Here is a 19796-nt window from a genome sequence, read left to right on the forward strand (position 1 = left end):
AAAAGTTAGCCATCTTTTCTCAAAATATGCTGGAGTTTATAACATACCCTGCTCGTGCGGCTTGAATTACATCGGCCAAACTTCAAGGAGCCTTGAAATTAGGCAAAAAGAAAACATAGGTGTCGTCAATAATAACAGAGAAGAAAAATCGGGATTAGCTTTTCATTTCTCAAGAACGAACCATACCATAGAGTGGGATAGAAGCACAATTCCTTACATAGAGCAGGACTTCCGCTCCCGAATTTTTAAGGAGGCCACAACAGTTGCCCGCTGTATACAGAACCTTAACAGGAACCAAGGAGTAATCTTGCCCGTGATCTGGAACACCCTTATCAGATCCTTCAACTCGCCAGGACTGAATTATAGTGCCAACTATAGAACGTTCCTAAATAACAACAAGTGATATCATTCACTCTCTATGAATGTATTGTACGCGTTCTGTTCTTTGTTTAATATAATTGGAATCGGTTGATTATAGTTTGTAACAGTTTTTTACTTTTTAGTACCTTACATCGGTTATGTACCCTGAAGATGCCAAAAGCCTTAGTTGGTGAAACTAGTTGGTATAACTTAGTTGTTTATTATATGCACTTGATCAATATAATCCCATTAAAAGTCTTTCCAGAGCTTTTTAGTCAAGAAAATTAAACGTTTTTTAACATGAATAGAATCCATGTGGAAACCAAAAGAAAGGTACGCCGTTTTGAACTCCTTAAATGTAAAAAAGCCAAACTATTAAATCACCTCACTTTTTTGAAAAGATGTAGAGACAACAAGATTATTCCAAAGTTTCTCTTTTTAAAAGAACAATTCCATTCAAGACGAGCGAAACATATTTATTTTAAAACATCTTTGGCACTTCTACGTGAACGGATACAGCATACCAGATTTCTTTTAAGCCAAATAGATTTAGACTGTTATCAGATTTATGACGATATTTCTAGTACTTTAGATCAAGACATATGGTCGCATTTGGACAGAATGGTTACTACTAGATAAAGCCTTTACAACAAGCAAACGAAACCAAATCAAAACATTTAACGACCTTTATACAAAACGTTTTAAATCAAAACCTTCTCTACCAGACAGCAAAGTTATTTTTAATTTATCAGATCATATGTTAACAAAACCAGAGATCAATATACTTAAAAAAGGTTTCAATTTTGCGCTAAGACCTCATAATGTCCCTAAAGTGAATATCATTTTTAATATAGAAAATGCAGTCTCGTCGTTACCGGAACCCATAGCTAATGATATTAGATTCAAAAGTAGTATCATCCTCTCATTTTCCAAAACTCCTAACAAAAACATCACTACTCTGAATAAAAGAACATTGTATAGTTTGAAGAAAAAGAAAGACATTATCATATTGAAGGCAGATAAGAGAAATTCAACAGTGATTTTAAACACCAGCGATTACGAAGATAAGATTAACAGCTTATTGTCGGATACATCAACCTACCGTGTCCTAGTCACAGACCCAACACTAAAGAACCACAGTGATACCAACGATTTAATACGTCACATGGTGAACTGGTCTATAGACTTAAAACGAAGATTGACATCCATGTATCCACTAATAATTAAGACTATATGGCGCTCCTAAGGTACACAAAAATGGAATACCAGTACGCCCGATTGTGGATGGAATCAATTCGCCAACTTATCTGTTATCTAAATACCTGGCAGGCCTCCTCAAACCACACACCCATAATTCGGATACTTATATACTAAATTCGCAACATTTCGTTGAGAAACTGAAAAACATCTCTATCTCCAATACGGATTTACTCGCCAGCCTAGATGTTACATGTCTGTTCACTAACATCCCTGTGGAGGAAGTCATCAACATTTTAGGAAGTTTGCTCCCACAAGACATTACTTCTCTGTTCCGTCATTGTTTAACATCAAACTTTTTCTTATGGAATAAAACCATATATCAGCAATTGACTGGCCTTGCAGTGGTTAGCCCCCCCCCCTCTCTCCATCTTGTACTGATCTCTTTATGGAGGATTTTGAAAGTAAAATCTTAACTCAAACAGACCCTAAACCCACAGTAGAGTGGAGATACGTGGACAATATCTTTATCGTTTGGAACCATACAAAAAAGGACCTGTTCGGCTTTCTTAACAAAATCAACTCTCTACACCACACAATCAAATTCACTCTAGAACTTGAAAAAGATAACCAATTATCATTTCTGGACACTTTAATTAAGAAGCTTCCGAGTGGTGGTGGTATCAACCTCTCAGTTGGTATCAACCGCAAACCTAACAATACAGGACGTTATTTACATTTCACTTCCTGCCACCGCATTTCTCAGAAACTTAGTATTGTACACATGTTGAAGAACCGTGCCTCTCTCCTTACAACAGATCAACAAGACCTCCAGGAAGAACTATCCCTGATATCCACCAACCTTACCATGAATGGATTTCCTCGAAGACTCGCCCACATGATACTTTTCTCTGAACTCCGACAAAGACAACAAGATGATGTACGTTATATTTCTACCATCGTCATTTCATACTTAGGGACAGTTTCCAATAAGATTGCTAGACTTCTTAGACCACATGAAATAAGAGTGGCCTTTATACCCACAGAAACGATTAGGCAATTCTTAAGATCTCCAAAAGTTAGCCATCCTTTCTCCAAATATGCTGGAGTTTATAACATACCCTGCTCGTGCGGCTTGAATTACATCGGCCAAACTTCAAGGAGCCTTGAAATTAGGCAAAAAGAACACATAGGTGACGTCAATAATAACAGACAAGAAAAATCGGGGTTAGCTTTTCATTTCTCAAGAACGAACCATACCATAGAGTGGGATAGAAGCACAATTCCTTACATGGAGCAGGACTTCCGCTCCCGAATTTTTAAGGAGGCCACAACATTTGCCCGCTGTATACAGAACCTTAACAGGAACCAAGGACTAATCTTGCCCGTAATCTGGAAGACCCTTATCAGATCCTTCAACTGGCCAGGACTGAATTATAGTGCCAACTATAGAACGTTCCTAAATAACAAGTGATATCATCCACGCTCTATGAATGTGTTGTACGTGCTCTGTTCTTTGTTTAATATAATTGGAATCGGTTGATTATAGTTTGTAACAGTTTTTTACTTTTTAGTGCCTTACATCACTTATGTACCCTGAAGATGCCAACAGCCTTAGTTGGTGAAACTAGTTGGTATAACTTAGTTGTTTATTATATGCCCTTGATCAATATAATCTCATTAAAAGTCTTTACACAACGTTGAAGTGTTAGACTGGCCGGCTCAGAGCTCTCAACTAATTTGATTGGTTTTTCCATTTGAAAGATAAACGCCGTAACATCCTCGCAACTGCTCTTCAGAATCGCAATGATTAGCACAGATCCACTTGTCTCTTTTTTCCAGTGAGTTGATGCGAGATCACAATCCCATGGAACATCTTTGGGACAAATTAGAACGCTGAATTCGCTCCATTCCACAGCGGCTGTCATCAGCAACGGAGGTAGTTTTGTGCGAAGAATATTCTTGTTGTGAGGTATCAACTTTCCACCCACTAATGGCATGAGCGACGGTGGATTTTTTTATACCGAGACGGGTAGCAATGTCATGGACAGAAAGACCACTGATGTGACACCCAACTACCATCCTATGTTGGAAATCTGTCAGTTCAGCTAAAGTCGAATTCGCATCTTGACATCGAGTACAGCGTAAAACATGCAACACATCCCACCTTTTATTACCTGACTTACGCAGACATTCCCTGAATATTTGCATTGTAAGATTTAAAATTTGCAATGGATGTTCGGTGTCCAAATACTTTTGTCCACATAGTGTATTATACAAATTCTACGTACAAACTTTGAGGGGAGGTAGAGAACATCAAAATCAACCATATTCACATAGGAAAGCATGACCGGAAACACCACCGGAAGGTATTAACAGGAAGATACAGAAATAACACAAGGCAGTAAGTAGTGTAAAAAACTTTATTAGGCGTAACTGAACAGTTCACTAGTAGTTGGATACATAATATGGTAAACGAGGTGCATGTCTGCCATCTCAGCGTTTGTAAAACGACGCATGTTCTTCGTACGACGTCGAAAGCTTGAATGAGGAAGCCCCAATTGCTCACCTGGAGTGTTGGCGAACAGCGCCACCTATCACTTTCGGTGGCGTTTCTGGTCATGCTTTCCTATGTGAATATGTTTGATTGTGATGTTCTCTACCTCCCCTCAAATTTTGTACTTGTTATTTTGAACCACCCTGTATAATGTGTTTGTATTTAAATGAGCAGATAACAGTTTTATATTTTAAAATACGTTCATTCCTTCTTTGATTGATGAGAATTCTACCGATACGTGATTTTTACTGCTTTGTTTGTCAAACAGAAACATTTTTGAAAATTACACCGACAGCCTATATATATATATCAAATGCCCCAACTACCACACGCCCACATGCGATGGCTACGAAACCTATAGCACAACGAAGCCTTGAGTGGGAAATACACACAAGGCTTCGTTGTGCTATAGTTATTATACATAGTTATTATAATATATGTTATTATATATTATAATATATAGTTGATATACTCGGTATATCAACTATATAAGAACATATCAAAAAATAAGGAACACAATAACTACTTTTCGTTAATCCAATAGAAGGGATAAGTTCTTTGGGAATGAAATTTCAAGCATTTCTTTTCAAAAATAATTTGTGAATAACGTTTTCTTTAAAGGGCACTTGGCCCCTTCTTCCAAACACCGGATGCCTGTTATGACACAAATCATTTTAGCTACTGCTGATACGAACTGTATATTAATTAAATATAATTGTGTTTATATAGTTTCGAGTCTAATAAGCGATATTTATACATTCAAGCTACTGTTCTCACTAAAATGGAGCATTCTCTAAGTACTTTTATATCTCTACATCTACTTCTCTATTCCGTTTGGATGTATAATTGTATCGTTAGTTGTCTATCGGTCAACCACGATGCTGCCGATTCGTGTGTAGATAGTTAACATTTGTTTCCATAGCAATTGTTCTCACCATTAATTTTAGATAAAATCTTTTCTTGGTTCTAACGGCTTATTTAACGGAATAATAAGACATCAGATGGCCTCTCGTGACCATAAAGTTCCGTTATTATTTTCCTCGTGTTGTTTGGTCACATTAAGAGAGTTCGCGTGTCATCAATCTAACATAAGGCACAACAGACTCCATGTCTTCCTCCTTCGTGCTACGTATGCATTCTAGCCTCGCAATACTTGAGGACTGAGAAACAATTCATTACGTAGTTAATAACTGTTATGGAAGGAGTTTAAATTGCTGTTGCAGTCTCGTACGTGCCGCTAAACCAGTTCTAGTATCTTTTCTACACATTCGATATAGCGATCTCATTACTGTGACGTTTCCCCCTTATCTGCGAGTTAGTTGTTTCACCTCAAAATGTATCAGTTTAGTTATTTATGCAACAATACAGCTTGATATCTTTGTAAGGTCAATGTTAGTTTGCTAACGTGCAGCCCAATCTGTACATATAAAAGGGTAATCAGTATGACCGAACCTCACTTACCAAACTAGGATCAAATGGATTCTCGTATAAACTAAGAGTTTACACAATCGTTCATTTCACTGAAAGGGATTCAACCCGACATTTAGCATACAGATCTCGCACTCAACGATAATAGTATCTAAATATCTGACTCAGGTTTTACCAGATCATTTGCAGTGGTGGATTATATTTTTTTAATTGGCAAATGACTTCAGAACATAGATTCACTATGGAGTACTCTTATATTCAGAATATTAATCACCTGTACATATAAAAGTGTTTGTTTTCTACCAATTTGCATTCTTCCATCACTAAATTTTGAAGAGCCTCTCCATTTAATTCTGAAAATGCCATATGCGTGTTAGGTAATATTTAAATACAACTAAAAACTCCAAGTAGTTTACCTCTATCTCGGATGTTAACTTTTGGCTAACATCCGCGGTTTTGACTTACATTTCGAGTTGATTCTACTTGGCAACAAATTTTGCATGTCATCTCATTTAACTAGAGGAGGATATTTGACCGCAGGCTATCCAAATATTTTATCACGTAGTGATTTTTAAGTTTATGATGACTCTTGAAAATAGTCTAACACTTACTAAATTTTGCTCATTTTCAGAAGGAAGAAATAAAACCCAGTTATTATGTTGCACGCTAGTAAAATAAAGTAATACATAAACGGTACAATTAAGTCACGTGATAAAGAATAATTCTGAAACGATTTGCATATTTTGGTCGCGATATGAACTCGAAGACAAAACCAATATGGCTCATTTCTGAATTCTCAATTTTTCAAAATTGCTGTTGGCTTTACGTAGATCAAATCTGTTTCATATCTGTTCAGATTTACTCCAGTTTCCGATCTCTACACATATAGTTTCCCACTAATGAGGTAGAATAACTGAACCAGTTCTTAATCATTTTATCCTCCTGCTGAGTTAAAATGCGAGCAATTCACTTATGTTTGGATCTTTAGTAAGCATCGATGTTCTCTTTGCTACGGCAGGTGGATCAACAATTTTTTCTTCTTAAATCAAGTCTTCGTAGATGAGCAGGTGATGATGATGCCGTTTAGTTGGAAAGGGGTTCGAATTCCGTCTAGGATAGGACGAACGTTTATAAGAATTTTCCAGCTGAAATGAGTGCAGTTTCATACATGGATAGCAAGCTGACATCTACATCGCGGAATACAAAACAAGTAAACCGGCCAGGGGAACAGATTCGATTAACAGACGAAGACATTCAGTAATATGGCCTCAAAAGCTTAATTACTTTTAATAATTCCACAAAAGTCCAGATCAGAAACATCGTCCTTTATGTGCTTATACGAATATTGAATTACGGTTGCATCGATTTCATTTTACATTTGCAATAATTCATGATCACTCTAAACAGCAAAAAACATTACTGGGCATGAATTTTTTTCTGTGCTGCAGTCCGGCGACTACTCGATACTTGATGCAATACAATTTATCTTCTTTTTTTATCCCTCCCCCACCTCTCCTATACTCATGCATTTGAAAACTAACTCCCCTATGTACAGAATCCAATTTTATCAGTCACTTGTTGCCATTCCACGTTATTTTTATTATCTCTTCCCATTCTGGTTCTTTCTCCAACGATTTTTTCTTTAATTTTACCCTTTCCGTTTACAAACGTGTGTTTTGCCTGATGGGGGCGCTTAAATCAACTATTTTCCTTAATATTTTCAGACTATCTTTTGCTGGTTTCACTAAGAGGATTATTGCTTTGCGTCCGACTGCATCAGTGTAGTCATGGCTAAGTCTCACCGACAATTGCTATTGTATATCTTTTTTTGAAAACCATTTCGTTAACAGCTGCAGTCGCCTTATATTTAATGAAGTATTTTAATAATGAAACAAGTCGCAAATAAGAAATTCCATTATTTCTCTCATCTCATATAAAGGCAGGATAATTTCTTGCTGGTATGGTTCCTTAATGTGTGATTTTGTTTTAGGATGTTCACAGTGTAAACTATTCAGAATTTCCTTCCATGAAAATCTGTAGAAAAATCTGATTTGTACGAGTTCCTCACTCCGTTGAATGGGCTCATACCTCTTAGTCGAAAAGACCCCGTTTGTATTTTGCCATTTATGTTATGAAAGACTGTATTCGAACGAGGTGCTCAGCTTTTTTTTTTTTTTTTTTCAGGTGGGTTTGAATGCTCTTTTCTTATATGGAGATGTGGTAGTTTCTGTTATGTCCATCATCTACATGTCTTCAGCTTGTAAACTCAGGCAGATGATAGACATCTTCTTATTGTGCTATCTTCTATCGAAGGTCAGCGACCATCTTGGCGAACAAACTGCGCTCTTGTGCTAATCTGAGCAGTTGTGCACTGCTCTTTCCTGTCCACGTCTTGATGTTGTCAAACCATGATATTCTTTTTCTTCCGCTAGTTCCTTTGCCATCAATTCTTCCTACCAAAATAGTTTGTAGAAGTTGGATGATAGACATAACATACACGTTATGTCTATCATCTGCTTTAGAATGAAACATACTTGGTGTATTAAATTAAAGGGATAAAAATCCCTTATTATTTTACAGCCAGTATGCGAAACTCTAAGATCGAAAACTACGATCTAAGAGTTTTATGCCGAAGAACTATCGGCGAATCCAAGCGTAAGTGACCGCCTGGTAGTACAACACTCAGACAACTCGAAGCAAAGGTGGAGCAAGATCCCTCACTATCCTTGATTTTTTTTTTTTTTTTGTGTTGTACTTCCAGGCGGTCACTTACGCTTGGATTCGCCGATAGTTCTTCGGCATGAAACTCTTAGATCGTAGTTTTCGATCTTGGAGTTTCGCAAACTGGCTGTAATATAATAAGGGATTTTTATCCCTTTAATTTAATTAACTTCGCCAGAAAAAATAGCCGTTTGGCTTTTCATCTTAGATACTTGGTGTATATTCCTGTCATCACAGGTAGCCTGCACTGTTACAGTAAGCGTATCTCTAGAGTCAAATGTACTGTACTGCAAACAAACTGTTGTGGAAAACTTCGAAAAAGGTGTTATTATCTGTTTAATATTCATAACTCATTACCCAGAATCAAATCTTGTGGGCAACATGATCAAAATTATTGCAATTTCGATAGAAATGTGAATGTGTGCAAAAGGAATTCAGAGCCTGTAGGGATTCTGCTACAAAAGCAAGAATGCTTAATTGGATTGCTAATATCCCTTTAGATGCAATAGAAAAGGTGTGATTAAATTAGCTTTACAAGTAATGTAAACCTGAAATAAATGTTTATACTTATAAAAATTTCCAAAAAAAAAGAAAAACCGATCAACTATCTCATTCATTAATCAAGCATAATAAATATCGATTTACGACGTTAGGTGTATTAACCTGGGTTCGAATCTTATCTATGACGAAGAACAATGGATTTTTTAGCTGAATATGAGCTAATTGGCATCATGCTGGAGTATAGGAATTTTTTTTCCCAAGAAACTCCGGTTTCTATCGGGCTTGAGAGCGTAACTCATTTAACAAACTTCACAAGACTGGCTTCGCAGTCTTGGTGCTATGTTTCTCTATAGTATTCTGTATGTATCTCTCGTAACGACAAAGCTAGGATTGAAAGTTAGGTAGACGGTAAGAATACTGAAAATATCAAAATGAAAAGAAATCTTTTATTTATTTATTTTTTTTTGTAATGAAGAACTTAAAAACCATTTGTATTGATATTTCTCAAACACTTTTTTAGGATGAGATAATATTGCCTTGTCCATCTGCGAATGGTGTATTTAGGATGAAAAAACCTTTCATTTCTGTTTACCACATATTCGGGAACCAAATTTAATGACTAACATTCACTTTATCGCCAGGATTACTTTTTTTTCCCCACAGAATTACAAAAGCTTCTAAAGAAAATACTGAATTAACTTGTGATCGACACAATATCCTTTGGCAAAGTACGGTGACCTCTCTCGCTACCTGTTTGGCAAATACTCTAATGAGATGTTCGCAACACGAAGACACGGTTTTGCTGCTTCCACAAATAAATCTTCAAGGTAGCCAACGAACGTAAAGTTCGTTAACAGATTCGTAGTTATTTCCGTAGTTACGATATTACACAGTGCTGAATGCAGCAGTCTGGTAGCACACAAGGATAAACGTATTTACCTTCGCAGTTTCTAAGCTTAATGCCTATATTGGTTCGGTAAAGCAGCGAGCATGCAGAACCTTTCTGTCACCATGGAAACATAGTAAAAATCCATGATTGTTGGGATGAATGGGAGTTGGAGACATAAATTTAGATTGCCGTCTAAAATTGCATTTCCTATCCTCTTTTCCTTTATGCACACTGAACGGAAAACAGCAGAGCACCATTACTTAATTCGTAATCGAATTATGTTCAATGAACAATTCATCGATTCAGTGTCGTCCTTTTGTGCGCATAAAATGCGGACTGCCTCGGAACGAAATTAAACCTTAAGTATTTATGGTAGTAGTTTTCATTTTTTTACTTCTTTAATAATGCAGTGAACAAAGTTATGAGAGAGTATGCGTATCCCAAAGCAATTAGCCAGCAGTATTTGCATCTATTCAGCATGAAATGAGATATCTACGTAGTCCATAAACAAACATCTTGTACGTTGGAAAGAAATAACAGCATACTGTGCTTTAGAATAACTTATTTCTGTTTAATCAGTGTTTTCTAAAGAGCATGCATTCTCTTAAAAGCCATGTAAATAAAGTCCCTAGTTTCAGATTTCATCAACCTTGTCGAACCACTGAGCGGAATGCAGCTCCTGTCATCAGCATCCTTCTCATGAAGATCTCCTTATAGATTGAGTACTAGGAATGAATGATCACACTTATAAACTCTTCATCATTTGAACAAGTTGCATATTTCTGACTTGGTATATACTCGAACTAACTAAAGTATATTCGGTTTCGCTAAAATATTTCTCTATTGAAGTATGACGCATTAATGGATATTATTTCATTGTTTTTTTAAGGTTTTTGACTTGATACACATCATTCCATAATGAAATGTTTTCCTATACGGTGTATCACTGCACAACAGGTAGCAAATGTTGTTTAACAGCAAGAAATGATTTGGCTTAATTATTTCGTTGAATGTGGATAATCATAACTTAACAGCTACACGTCAGATCGCTATCAGTAATTTGCTGTTATTTATAATCGCGCATATTTATTTCTTTATGCATTTATTTAAATATCTATTTTTGTTTCGACGTTTTTCAAATAAATATTTCTTGTTTTCATTTTTTTACTTTGAACTGATAATAGTTCGGAACAGTATCATTCTGCTGAACTCGCTCTCTGTTTCGCATTTCTGCTGTTTTATTGCAAGACGAGCATTTTAACATAAATGAACTTTTTGATGGCATCGTCTACCGATTAGAATGTACAATAATTCACTTGTCAGGCTGTGAAATGCAGCAGGCAGATATATGATTAATTCGTGTTCTTGATCTAAATGAACATGTTTTAAATGCAAAGTATCCCTATATTGCCTTTCCAGATTCATTATTTTGGTATCTGAATTGAAACTCTCTCAACTGATCTACTCGAATTATGCATTTCAGTTCCAACAGTAGTGCCTAGTTTGAGCATGCTAAAACCGTACAGCTCCTTTTGATTTTCAGAATATGATATACACATACCGGCCACTAGATTAGAAACTTTTATTTAATACCGTATTGGACCTCCTTTACCCCGAATTACAGCACATATGCGGTTTTGCATAGATTCCACAAGGTGTTCGATTGCATTTATAACATACCAGGGCTTTAACTGGCTCAGATTTGACAGAAGAGAACTTTGCTCGATATGTTTTTCTTACAATGTCCCATACAGTCTCAGTAGGATTTGCATCGGGTTTTTTGGTAGCCAGGGAAGATAATGGAAGTCGCTCTCATACTCGCTGAACCAATGCTGAACAATTCTTGCGCGATGGACAGTAGCATTGTCGTCCATGAATCAACCGTCACCTGCTGGATAAAAAGTGAGCAGCCTTGCAGGATGGATGGATGCAGGATCGGCAGCAATGTTCAGATATTCCTTTGAGGACACTCGACCTTCCAGCAATATCAGGGGACCTTTTCCGTGCCAACGAAACATGTCCCACACCATGACACCACTTCTTCCTGAATTGTGAGTTGTGTTTACAAGCCCGTTGCGTCATCGGTCTCCCTCCACCCTCTCTGCTCACTGTCGGTACAGGACATCGTGTACTGTGACTCGTTAGACCACGTGAACGTTTTCGAATTTTCTAGTGACGGTGTTACTGATACGGGCAATTGCTACACAAAAGAAGTTCCGTTTATCCCTACAAGCCTTCTCAAACTACAGCGATCTCGTTCCTGACACTGTCTTCCGGCACTCATTGCGCCTCTTAGACAAGCAACGTGAGTTATTTTTCCACTGATTAAAAACCTTGATATCTCACCTTTTGAGAAACCAGTCAGCTCTGTTGTTTTTGAAACCTTAGCTGCAGCCAGACTGGCACCTATAATAAGCCATTTATTGAACTCCGAAAGATCCTTTGTTTTTCCCATTCAACACTGTTCACGATTACTGACCAGTAATCGTGAATAGTGTTGAATTCTTTATAGTTACCTAGAACACTTGGTGATCCACATGACCAAGTATTTGCATATATTTGCATATACACTGCGTAAGTGACGTTTACGTACATCTGTATAAAGATTTCTAATTCAACGGCCGGTATGCGTAGGATGCTGAAATGATAAATTAGCCGGTGGATTTAATAGTAATGTTAGGGAATTAGGTTAGAGGGATCTTATTCTTGCTACTGACATTATTTTAGTTTGAGGAGGAATGTATTTTTAGATTTAACTAATCCTGAAGGAAATTTAGATCTATTTATAGAATGAAAACTTAAGTGCCGGTTAAAATCGTTTGTGTGCGCAGGTTAATGTTCTTTGAAAAAGTTTTTCTATGGATAATATGTAACTAAGAAACTTATTTCGCACATATAACGAGTGTTACGATTTGTCTATTCAGCATTAGTCTTGGATGTTTCGTTTTATTGTTCGCTTGATTTCACAAGTTACATAAGATTTTCATCGACATCTTAACATAGTTATGATCAAGTCCTATCTGGAATCTCTTCCAACCTAATCATGTACAGCAGCATTGGCAATTTATAGTTGAAAGCCAGTCTAAGGCACAAAAGAATAAATCGCCAGATCCTAAAAACACGATGACTCAGATTTTGACGTTCTTAATTTGAAATCACTGCCAAGGGAAAGTCAACGTCAGTTAATATACCCACTGCTTTTCACCCTGGCAACTGTTTTTTTTTTTAGATTTTTTTTTAGATTTTTAAATTCTTATCTTAACCAGGAAGAAAATCGCTATGAAATCTTTAAATGTTTACTGTAAAATCACAAATACAATAAACACCTACGTTTCCAAATGCAAGTTTCATTTCAAATTGATTTCTTTGTCATTTCACTTATGCCTATCGAATCACAGTTACGTCCATGATCACTTTTTATCTAGTTTCGCAGTTCGCCATCACCCCTTCCCCACGTTTCCCCATAATTTTGTAGAATTTCTCTCAGTCTTTTCGCTGTGACCTTTCCTCTGCATCTCTGAACTATCCATTGAGTTAATCTGTATTATTGAATGTTATGCATTTTCTTAATGCTAATTAGATATGCATTTTAATTCGCATGGGAACGTTTTTTCTTGGTCATGCATTTCATTAAGTTTCTAGGTTGACCCTCCCGCATTGCAATACTTTTAAATGAAAAAAAGCCACGCCATGTAGCTGATTCAGTGAACAAATGTTTCTGAAAAGTGGACAGTTATAGATTTTGGGATAGCTCATTGCTGTCTGAACTATTTCTTAATGGAATTTGATTCTCATAGTTCAAATATTTAGAAATTAAACTAAGTTTGTGGATAGCTTCATAAGATGAGAAATTATCTTCGTAATTGCCAATCTTATCTGTGTACTGCGCTTCCAGTATTATCGCGATTTGTGACTTTAATTATGAAATGCAATGTATCTTTTCAAATATCAATTATGGAGTTCCTCAAAACTCATTAGTTTAATGCCATGTAGAAAATGATTTTTAAAGCATTTAAGAATAAATGTAAGTATTTAAAGCTTTTAGAATTGTTTGATATTAATGTAAACTATTATACGTTACAATAAACATACATTGTTCATAAACTTAGATGTTCCTGCAAACATCTTTCTCTTATCACATTAAATCTTACGAGAATGATTTTTGACGGAATGCAGTTATATACTAACAAAGAAAAAAGCATTATTTACAAACTTATGCACTGTTTAAAAATTTATTGCTATATCTAAAAACGTAGAAGCCGGCCTGGTTGGCTGAGTTGTTATCTCTGCTTTCCCGTCAACGCGTTGCGAGTTCTCTAAGTGAAACATGATTTTCATTGCCTGATGTGAGACCATCACAATCTGGAAGCATGGAATGTTTTGAAAAAATATTATACAGGGTGGTCAAAATGAAAGTATCCCTGTGTAAGGCTTTGTAGAGCGCCACCTAGTGATCCAAAATGTTGCGAAACTTCAGGAATCCATTGTGTGTCAAGCGGAAGCGATATCTGAGGGGATAAAGTAGTTCCAAAGTTCACCACCAGGGGTGCTGTATGATGTACATTAAACACGTAATGATTTTTCTGTGTGTGTAAGAAGGAGAAAAGCCACATAAATAACATTTTTATTTGCTTCTATTATGTATTCACGGGTTGTACCTTTCAATGTGCTGTCCTTCCCGGTATGCCACAAACTGCATCCTTCAGAAGTCACAGGCTGTTAGATCAGGTGAATGAGGCAGCCATGTAGTTGGAAACGCAAGGCTGATCATTCTGGCTTCCGTGAAATGTTCTCGAAGAACCTCCTGTACCGATCAACCGATGTTTGGAAGAAGCCCCCCACCATCCAGCATGAAAATGAAAATGACTGAATTCGTGCACAGTCGCTGCTGTTGCTGTGACACAACAAAATTGTTTATCATATCAGAATACTTCTCGGCAGTAACTGAGCAGGTCACAGGATCCGACTAGCGAATGTCCTCAAAGAAGACCGCACTGGACAGGACAGTAACTTTGGGTGAATGCGAAGGAATTTGTTGGATTTCATGTGGGTTTTTGCGTAGCCCATACCCGACAATTGTGGATATTCACAACAGCACTCGTTCAAGTGAAAATGAGCCTCATATCCTCAGGAAATCATCCACGGCCACGCAGCGTCCAACTCCATTCGAGCAAAGAATATTAACCCCTTAACGTACCAATTAAAAATCAGAAAGCGGTCGTTTTTCTGCCAATTTTTTGGGCGAGGGTGATTTGCTGGGTCAAATTCATCATTATTTGAAAAATAATGATGAATTTGTGCAAACGCAAACGAAATAGCCGATACACGCCGTTGGCAACTTTTCTCGGCTGAAAGGAAATAGGCACAAGATTGTCTAGCGTCTATATTCGGTTGTATTTATATGTGAAACCAAAATTTAAAATTAATTTGGGTGCAATAAACAAAAGACGTATCACAGACGTCTTTGTATGTTAAGGGGTTAAAGCAATGTCAGTCGACTTTCGAAGTCCTGTGGGCGCAACTCGTGTGTCAGGGTTATCTTGAACAAGTAGAAATACAGAATCTTAGAATTTTCCAGACAGTTGTGTAAGGCAACTGCACGTGCTGTATCAATACATCCATGTGTATTGATACAGTATGTGCACTGCAAGAACCAACGCTGTTATTCATGGCCTGCTCCACAACAGTACTAACTTCATTCACTTGTGAACTGATTCGTTTGCGACGTCTGTCAGGTCTAACTACCAACGATTTTGTTTCTTCAAAACGACTAATCATTCGTTGCAGAGCACATGGAGATAGTGGACCTCGTCGACGTCCAGGCGTAGAAATTCGTGGAGTGCAAGAACAGCATTGCAATTTTTTAGGTAGTACAGCTTCACAAACAAAGCACGTTGGGGAAAAGGTTAGTGCCATCAGTATGAACTGTATTAACGACCGCAATGAAGGGTGAAATCCCATGTCCATCTTTTTAAATCTTCCTGGCACCTGCTGAGTTGCGTGATATGCAAATTCCATGCATTTTGTGTGTTTACAACGTCCCTCGTAGTGAATTTTGGAACTCCTTTTTTTTCTTCTCCGCTATCGCTTCTGCGTGACTCACAATGTATTCCTGCAAAGTTTCGCAGCTTTCGGATCACTGGATGGCGCTCCGCAATGCCTTAAACAGGGATACTTTAATTTTGATCACCCTGCATTTTGGTTGCAGAGCAGAGTTTACGGATTATCTAAGTGGTTTTAAAAAAAAATAAAATTACGATAGGTTTACAGCCTTTCGTGGGTGGGATTCGCATAATTTAAACAAATTACATTGGTAAATCGTATAAACGTAAAATACGTGGCGTTACTCTCATCTCAGGCTATTAGTTGTTTATAGCTCTAGACAGACCTGCTTTTACATTCGATATTCCTTTGAACCATAGTGATAACGACAAGTCCCTTTGCTTGGAAAAACTTGAATTCGAATCTATCTAAGAGCGAAGAATCTTATTGGGAGTTGGCCGATCTCATACGCAGGTGGCAGTATGTTTCTTTCACAAAACAGCCAAACTGGCCAGAGAATACATTCGATTAACAAGCAAATATTTGCGATGTAGATTAGTGTTGAACGACCTTTGCCAGTGAGCTCTGTGATGCACACGGGCGCCTTTTAATATATTGTTATTATTATTGTTATGTGACACCTCCAGGGAGTCCCAAGACTCATCGAGGGAGAGTGTGCCAACAGCATCGAAAACGATTGAACCTCTTCCAACTACTAACAGCGCTCAAACTTGCTTAACCTTTTGCGAACCATTAGTAGCAGAGGCTCTACCAATCGACCAACCTTTGCTGGCATTATAATATGTACTATATCTTTCTGATGGTAGATAAAGCAGATGGTTCTGAAATGGACGATGTAATTATATTGAACCTGTGTTACCTTTGCAGCGCTTTTCTCTTATATAACTCTTTTTATAAGATATAAGATCATGGAAAGGATCACATGGCTACCCAGAAACAAAACGGAAAGCCACCAACAGAGAGAACTGGAAGAACATGGTGCTGCACCCTCTCACTGAGGAAGCTACATGAAGAGAGAGAGAAAGTTCTGTGCTGATCATTATTCTTCGTATACTTTGCTAGCTTTATTGAATCTAGAAAAATAGTTAAGAATATTGACCATTTTGAATCCGAGCATTTTATTAAGTAAAGAACGGCCGAGGAGAGCTCAAACCGGAGTTCTGCAAGGTATCCTTGTCTTCCAATCAGATTAGCAGTTTTTCAGGGGGGGATGCCCCTTCTAATTTAGACATCATTTAAGAATGGTAAAATCTTGTGCTTGGGTAAGAATTCTTGGTCTCAGTTCCATTCCGTTTTCATATCTTCTGGCAGTGATCTTTGGTGCGTCACTGGAATAGGGTTTTAATCAGTATTTTATTTAATGAACTCGACACATCTGAAATAAATCAGTGCAGTGCAGGCATACATTATCCGTATTGAGATGCAATTATTTAGATTACTTCATATTCGTCTATTAATATAATATGAAAGATTCCGATAAGAGGCATTTCTGAAATATCCTAATCTTGAAGTGATCGTTTAAATTCGAAAGAATTTTCCCAGGCATTTAAATCTGCAGTCAAACTGCAATTAGTGTAATAAAACTGGCTGCTGTTGCTCAGATGACTGAGTCACCATTTTAGGATTCACACAGCGCTTATTTACTTTATACTCATTTTTTTCTTTCTCCAGGTATTACCTCTGGAAGCAAATGCAACACCCTCCCTTTACCCACCTTCTCCCGACATCTAGGATTATCAACTGGTGTTTCTGGCATAGGATCAGGAATGGGAGGATCGCTGGACATCAGCTCATCGATACAACAACAACCTTCTATAGAAAGTACTGACTCGCGTATCTATCTGACGTCATCAGAGGTAAGTCTTTAGTTCTGAGTATTAACGATTCAGACATTTATTTTACGCATGCCTGAGAGGTTCATTAATAACGAAAGTGGAAACTAAAACTTATATATTCTTATGATTTGCTTCGTTCCTATTTAATATTAGGAATGGTCCAATCACGACATATCACCCCACTTATTTATTTTTATTTTATATATGTTTTGAAATATCGTAACTATTCAAAAGCTAATTTTTTTTTTTTACATAAAATGAAATGAAACTTTAACTACATTTGAATGTTTCCCGTATGTTACATCAGTATTAAATTTCTTTACTTATAAATTAACAAATATTAGAGATTATCAAAATGACTAAGTTCATCTTCCATTTTCTGATGGGTTATCGACTGATTCTTAAATTTTTATACTTATTAATAACTCCTGTTCAATGAATATATTAATCATCGAAAGGTAATGTATTTTTTTTTTAAATTTATACTTTCATTTCAAGCAGCTATTAAATACTTTCATACACGTATCACCATCGACAGTAAGACAATATTCTGAGTGTTCGCTGTTCTTCTTCTGCGACTTCAATAGGGTATCAGCCATATGCGAAAAGTAGCCGTAAGGCTGCATTCTCTTTTCAATCTTATTCCAAAAGAAATTGCCAATGAAAGACTAGGTGCGTCTTTCATTGTGAATTCTTGCGAACTCTATCATGCTTTGATCACTTCATTTTCGCTGACTCCCACTGCAGAAATCATAAAAGTAGAATCAAATTTCCTTGACATGGATAGTGTCACATTGGCTGAACTTCATCCTCGAAGAACATTGGTTGCTATTTGAAAAACAGCTGTCTAGAGAGTTTCTGCTTTTCACGTATCTGGATCATGAGATCACAGTGGCTATTGGCAAAGAGAGAAGAAGAAAACGTCGTAATGTAAGTTAAATAATGAACATTTTACTGAATTACAATGCACCTGTTTTAGAGAAATGTTTGCTCAGACAATATTCACGATCGTAAAGACTCGCCCTAGAAATCTTCAATTGGTTTAACCGACAAGCACACGAAATTATGAACTGCACTGTTCTTAATTAAGTTTCTCTTTAAGAATATTGGGACATTAAACAAATTAACTCTGCTAGAAGTCTTATCTCGTAATGAAGTAAGGCCTAATTAGCTTTATTTTCTATAGAGTGAATTAAAAAATAAAAAGACTACTAAAATTAAACTAATTTTTTGTTTTAACTTGCAGTCAAACCTTTCGCTATGCTTGTTAAAATACTGCGAAAAAACTATGCATAAAATAGAAGAGGAAACAAACACGTTTCTTTTCGGACAACATTAAATTTGCAGCTGCAAAGTAACGTACGTAACTGTATGCGTGTGCGATATCTACATGATCACTGATGTTACTCATTTAGCAGCATGTGTACCCGTGCAGACGACCTCTGCCCAGTTAATATACGTTGTTAAACATTTCTAAAGTTTGCGTGTTCGGACCAACAAAACTTTTATTGGCTTCTTACATCAAAACGTCACATTTAGCTGAGTTGAAAGCAAAATGTTGCGATTAGACTCACGCAATAGTGTTTTCTGTTGGAATCTGCTTAATAGAAGCTTTGCGCCGCTTGGCAGAATTTTTCCACTTGAAAATAATGCAAGAATATTCGCATAGAATAATAGGTCTTCTTTTAAATCCTCTTTCTGCTGAATTAAAATGGGAAATTTTATTTTCTTGGAGTTGCTTATTTCATAGCCTAAAATAAAGACTTGGTTTTTTGATAATTGATTTTTTTTCTTTGTTTAGATAGCGAAGAACTTGAAATATAAAGTGATCAAAGATTTTTTCACTCCTTAATAAGTGTGTATGGAATCTGAGTTTTATTTTGCCATTATTCGTTTAATCAAGCCACTCAATTTATTCATATAGTTTAATAAGAATTTCTTAAAGCTTTCTGTTAATTATTAAAAGTTTTGTGAATAAATGTTTTCTAATGAACTCATCCTGTTTTTTTTTATCATTTCATATAGCGAATATACAGTGCGAAATTCAACAAAACAATGTCATTTTGTAATTTTAAAAAATAGTTTACTAGAAGGAATGCCGAATTGTTACAATTTCGAAAAACCGTGGTACTTATTTCGAATAACCGTGAACTAGTCGAGTTCAACATGGAAATCTGTTCAGCTTTTTAATTCATTCGACTGAGTTTTTATTGATGACCACTTTGTTATGTCTCTATTAACACTT

The 19796-nt window shown here is 36.6% G+C and overlaps 1 protein-coding gene across 6 annotated transcripts in view; it reads left to right on the top strand.

The window, feature by feature from the left end:
* Positions 1–19796, top strand: part of LOC150094189 (protein still life, isoform SIF type 1-like) — an 881056-nt gene that overhangs the window by 181709 nt on the left and 679551 nt on the right. For all 6 annotated transcript variants that reach the window (XM_090412285.1, XM_090412284.1, XM_090412288.1 and 3 more), the window contains exon 7: positions 17388–17572. In XM_090412285.1, coding sequence (XP_090268411.1) covers positions 17388–17572 — 185 coding nt within the window. The remainder of the gene's footprint in view (positions 1–17387; positions 17573–19796) is intronic.

This window comes from Typopeltis vanoorti, chromosome 22 (assembly GCF_054136105.1).
Source record: "Typopeltis vanoorti isolate ZY-2024b chromosome 22, IOZ_Tvanoo_1.0, whole genome shotgun sequence".
In the NCBI taxonomy this organism is placed as follows: Eukaryota; Metazoa; Arthropoda; class Arachnida; order Uropygi; family Thelyphonidae; genus Typopeltis; species Typopeltis vanoorti.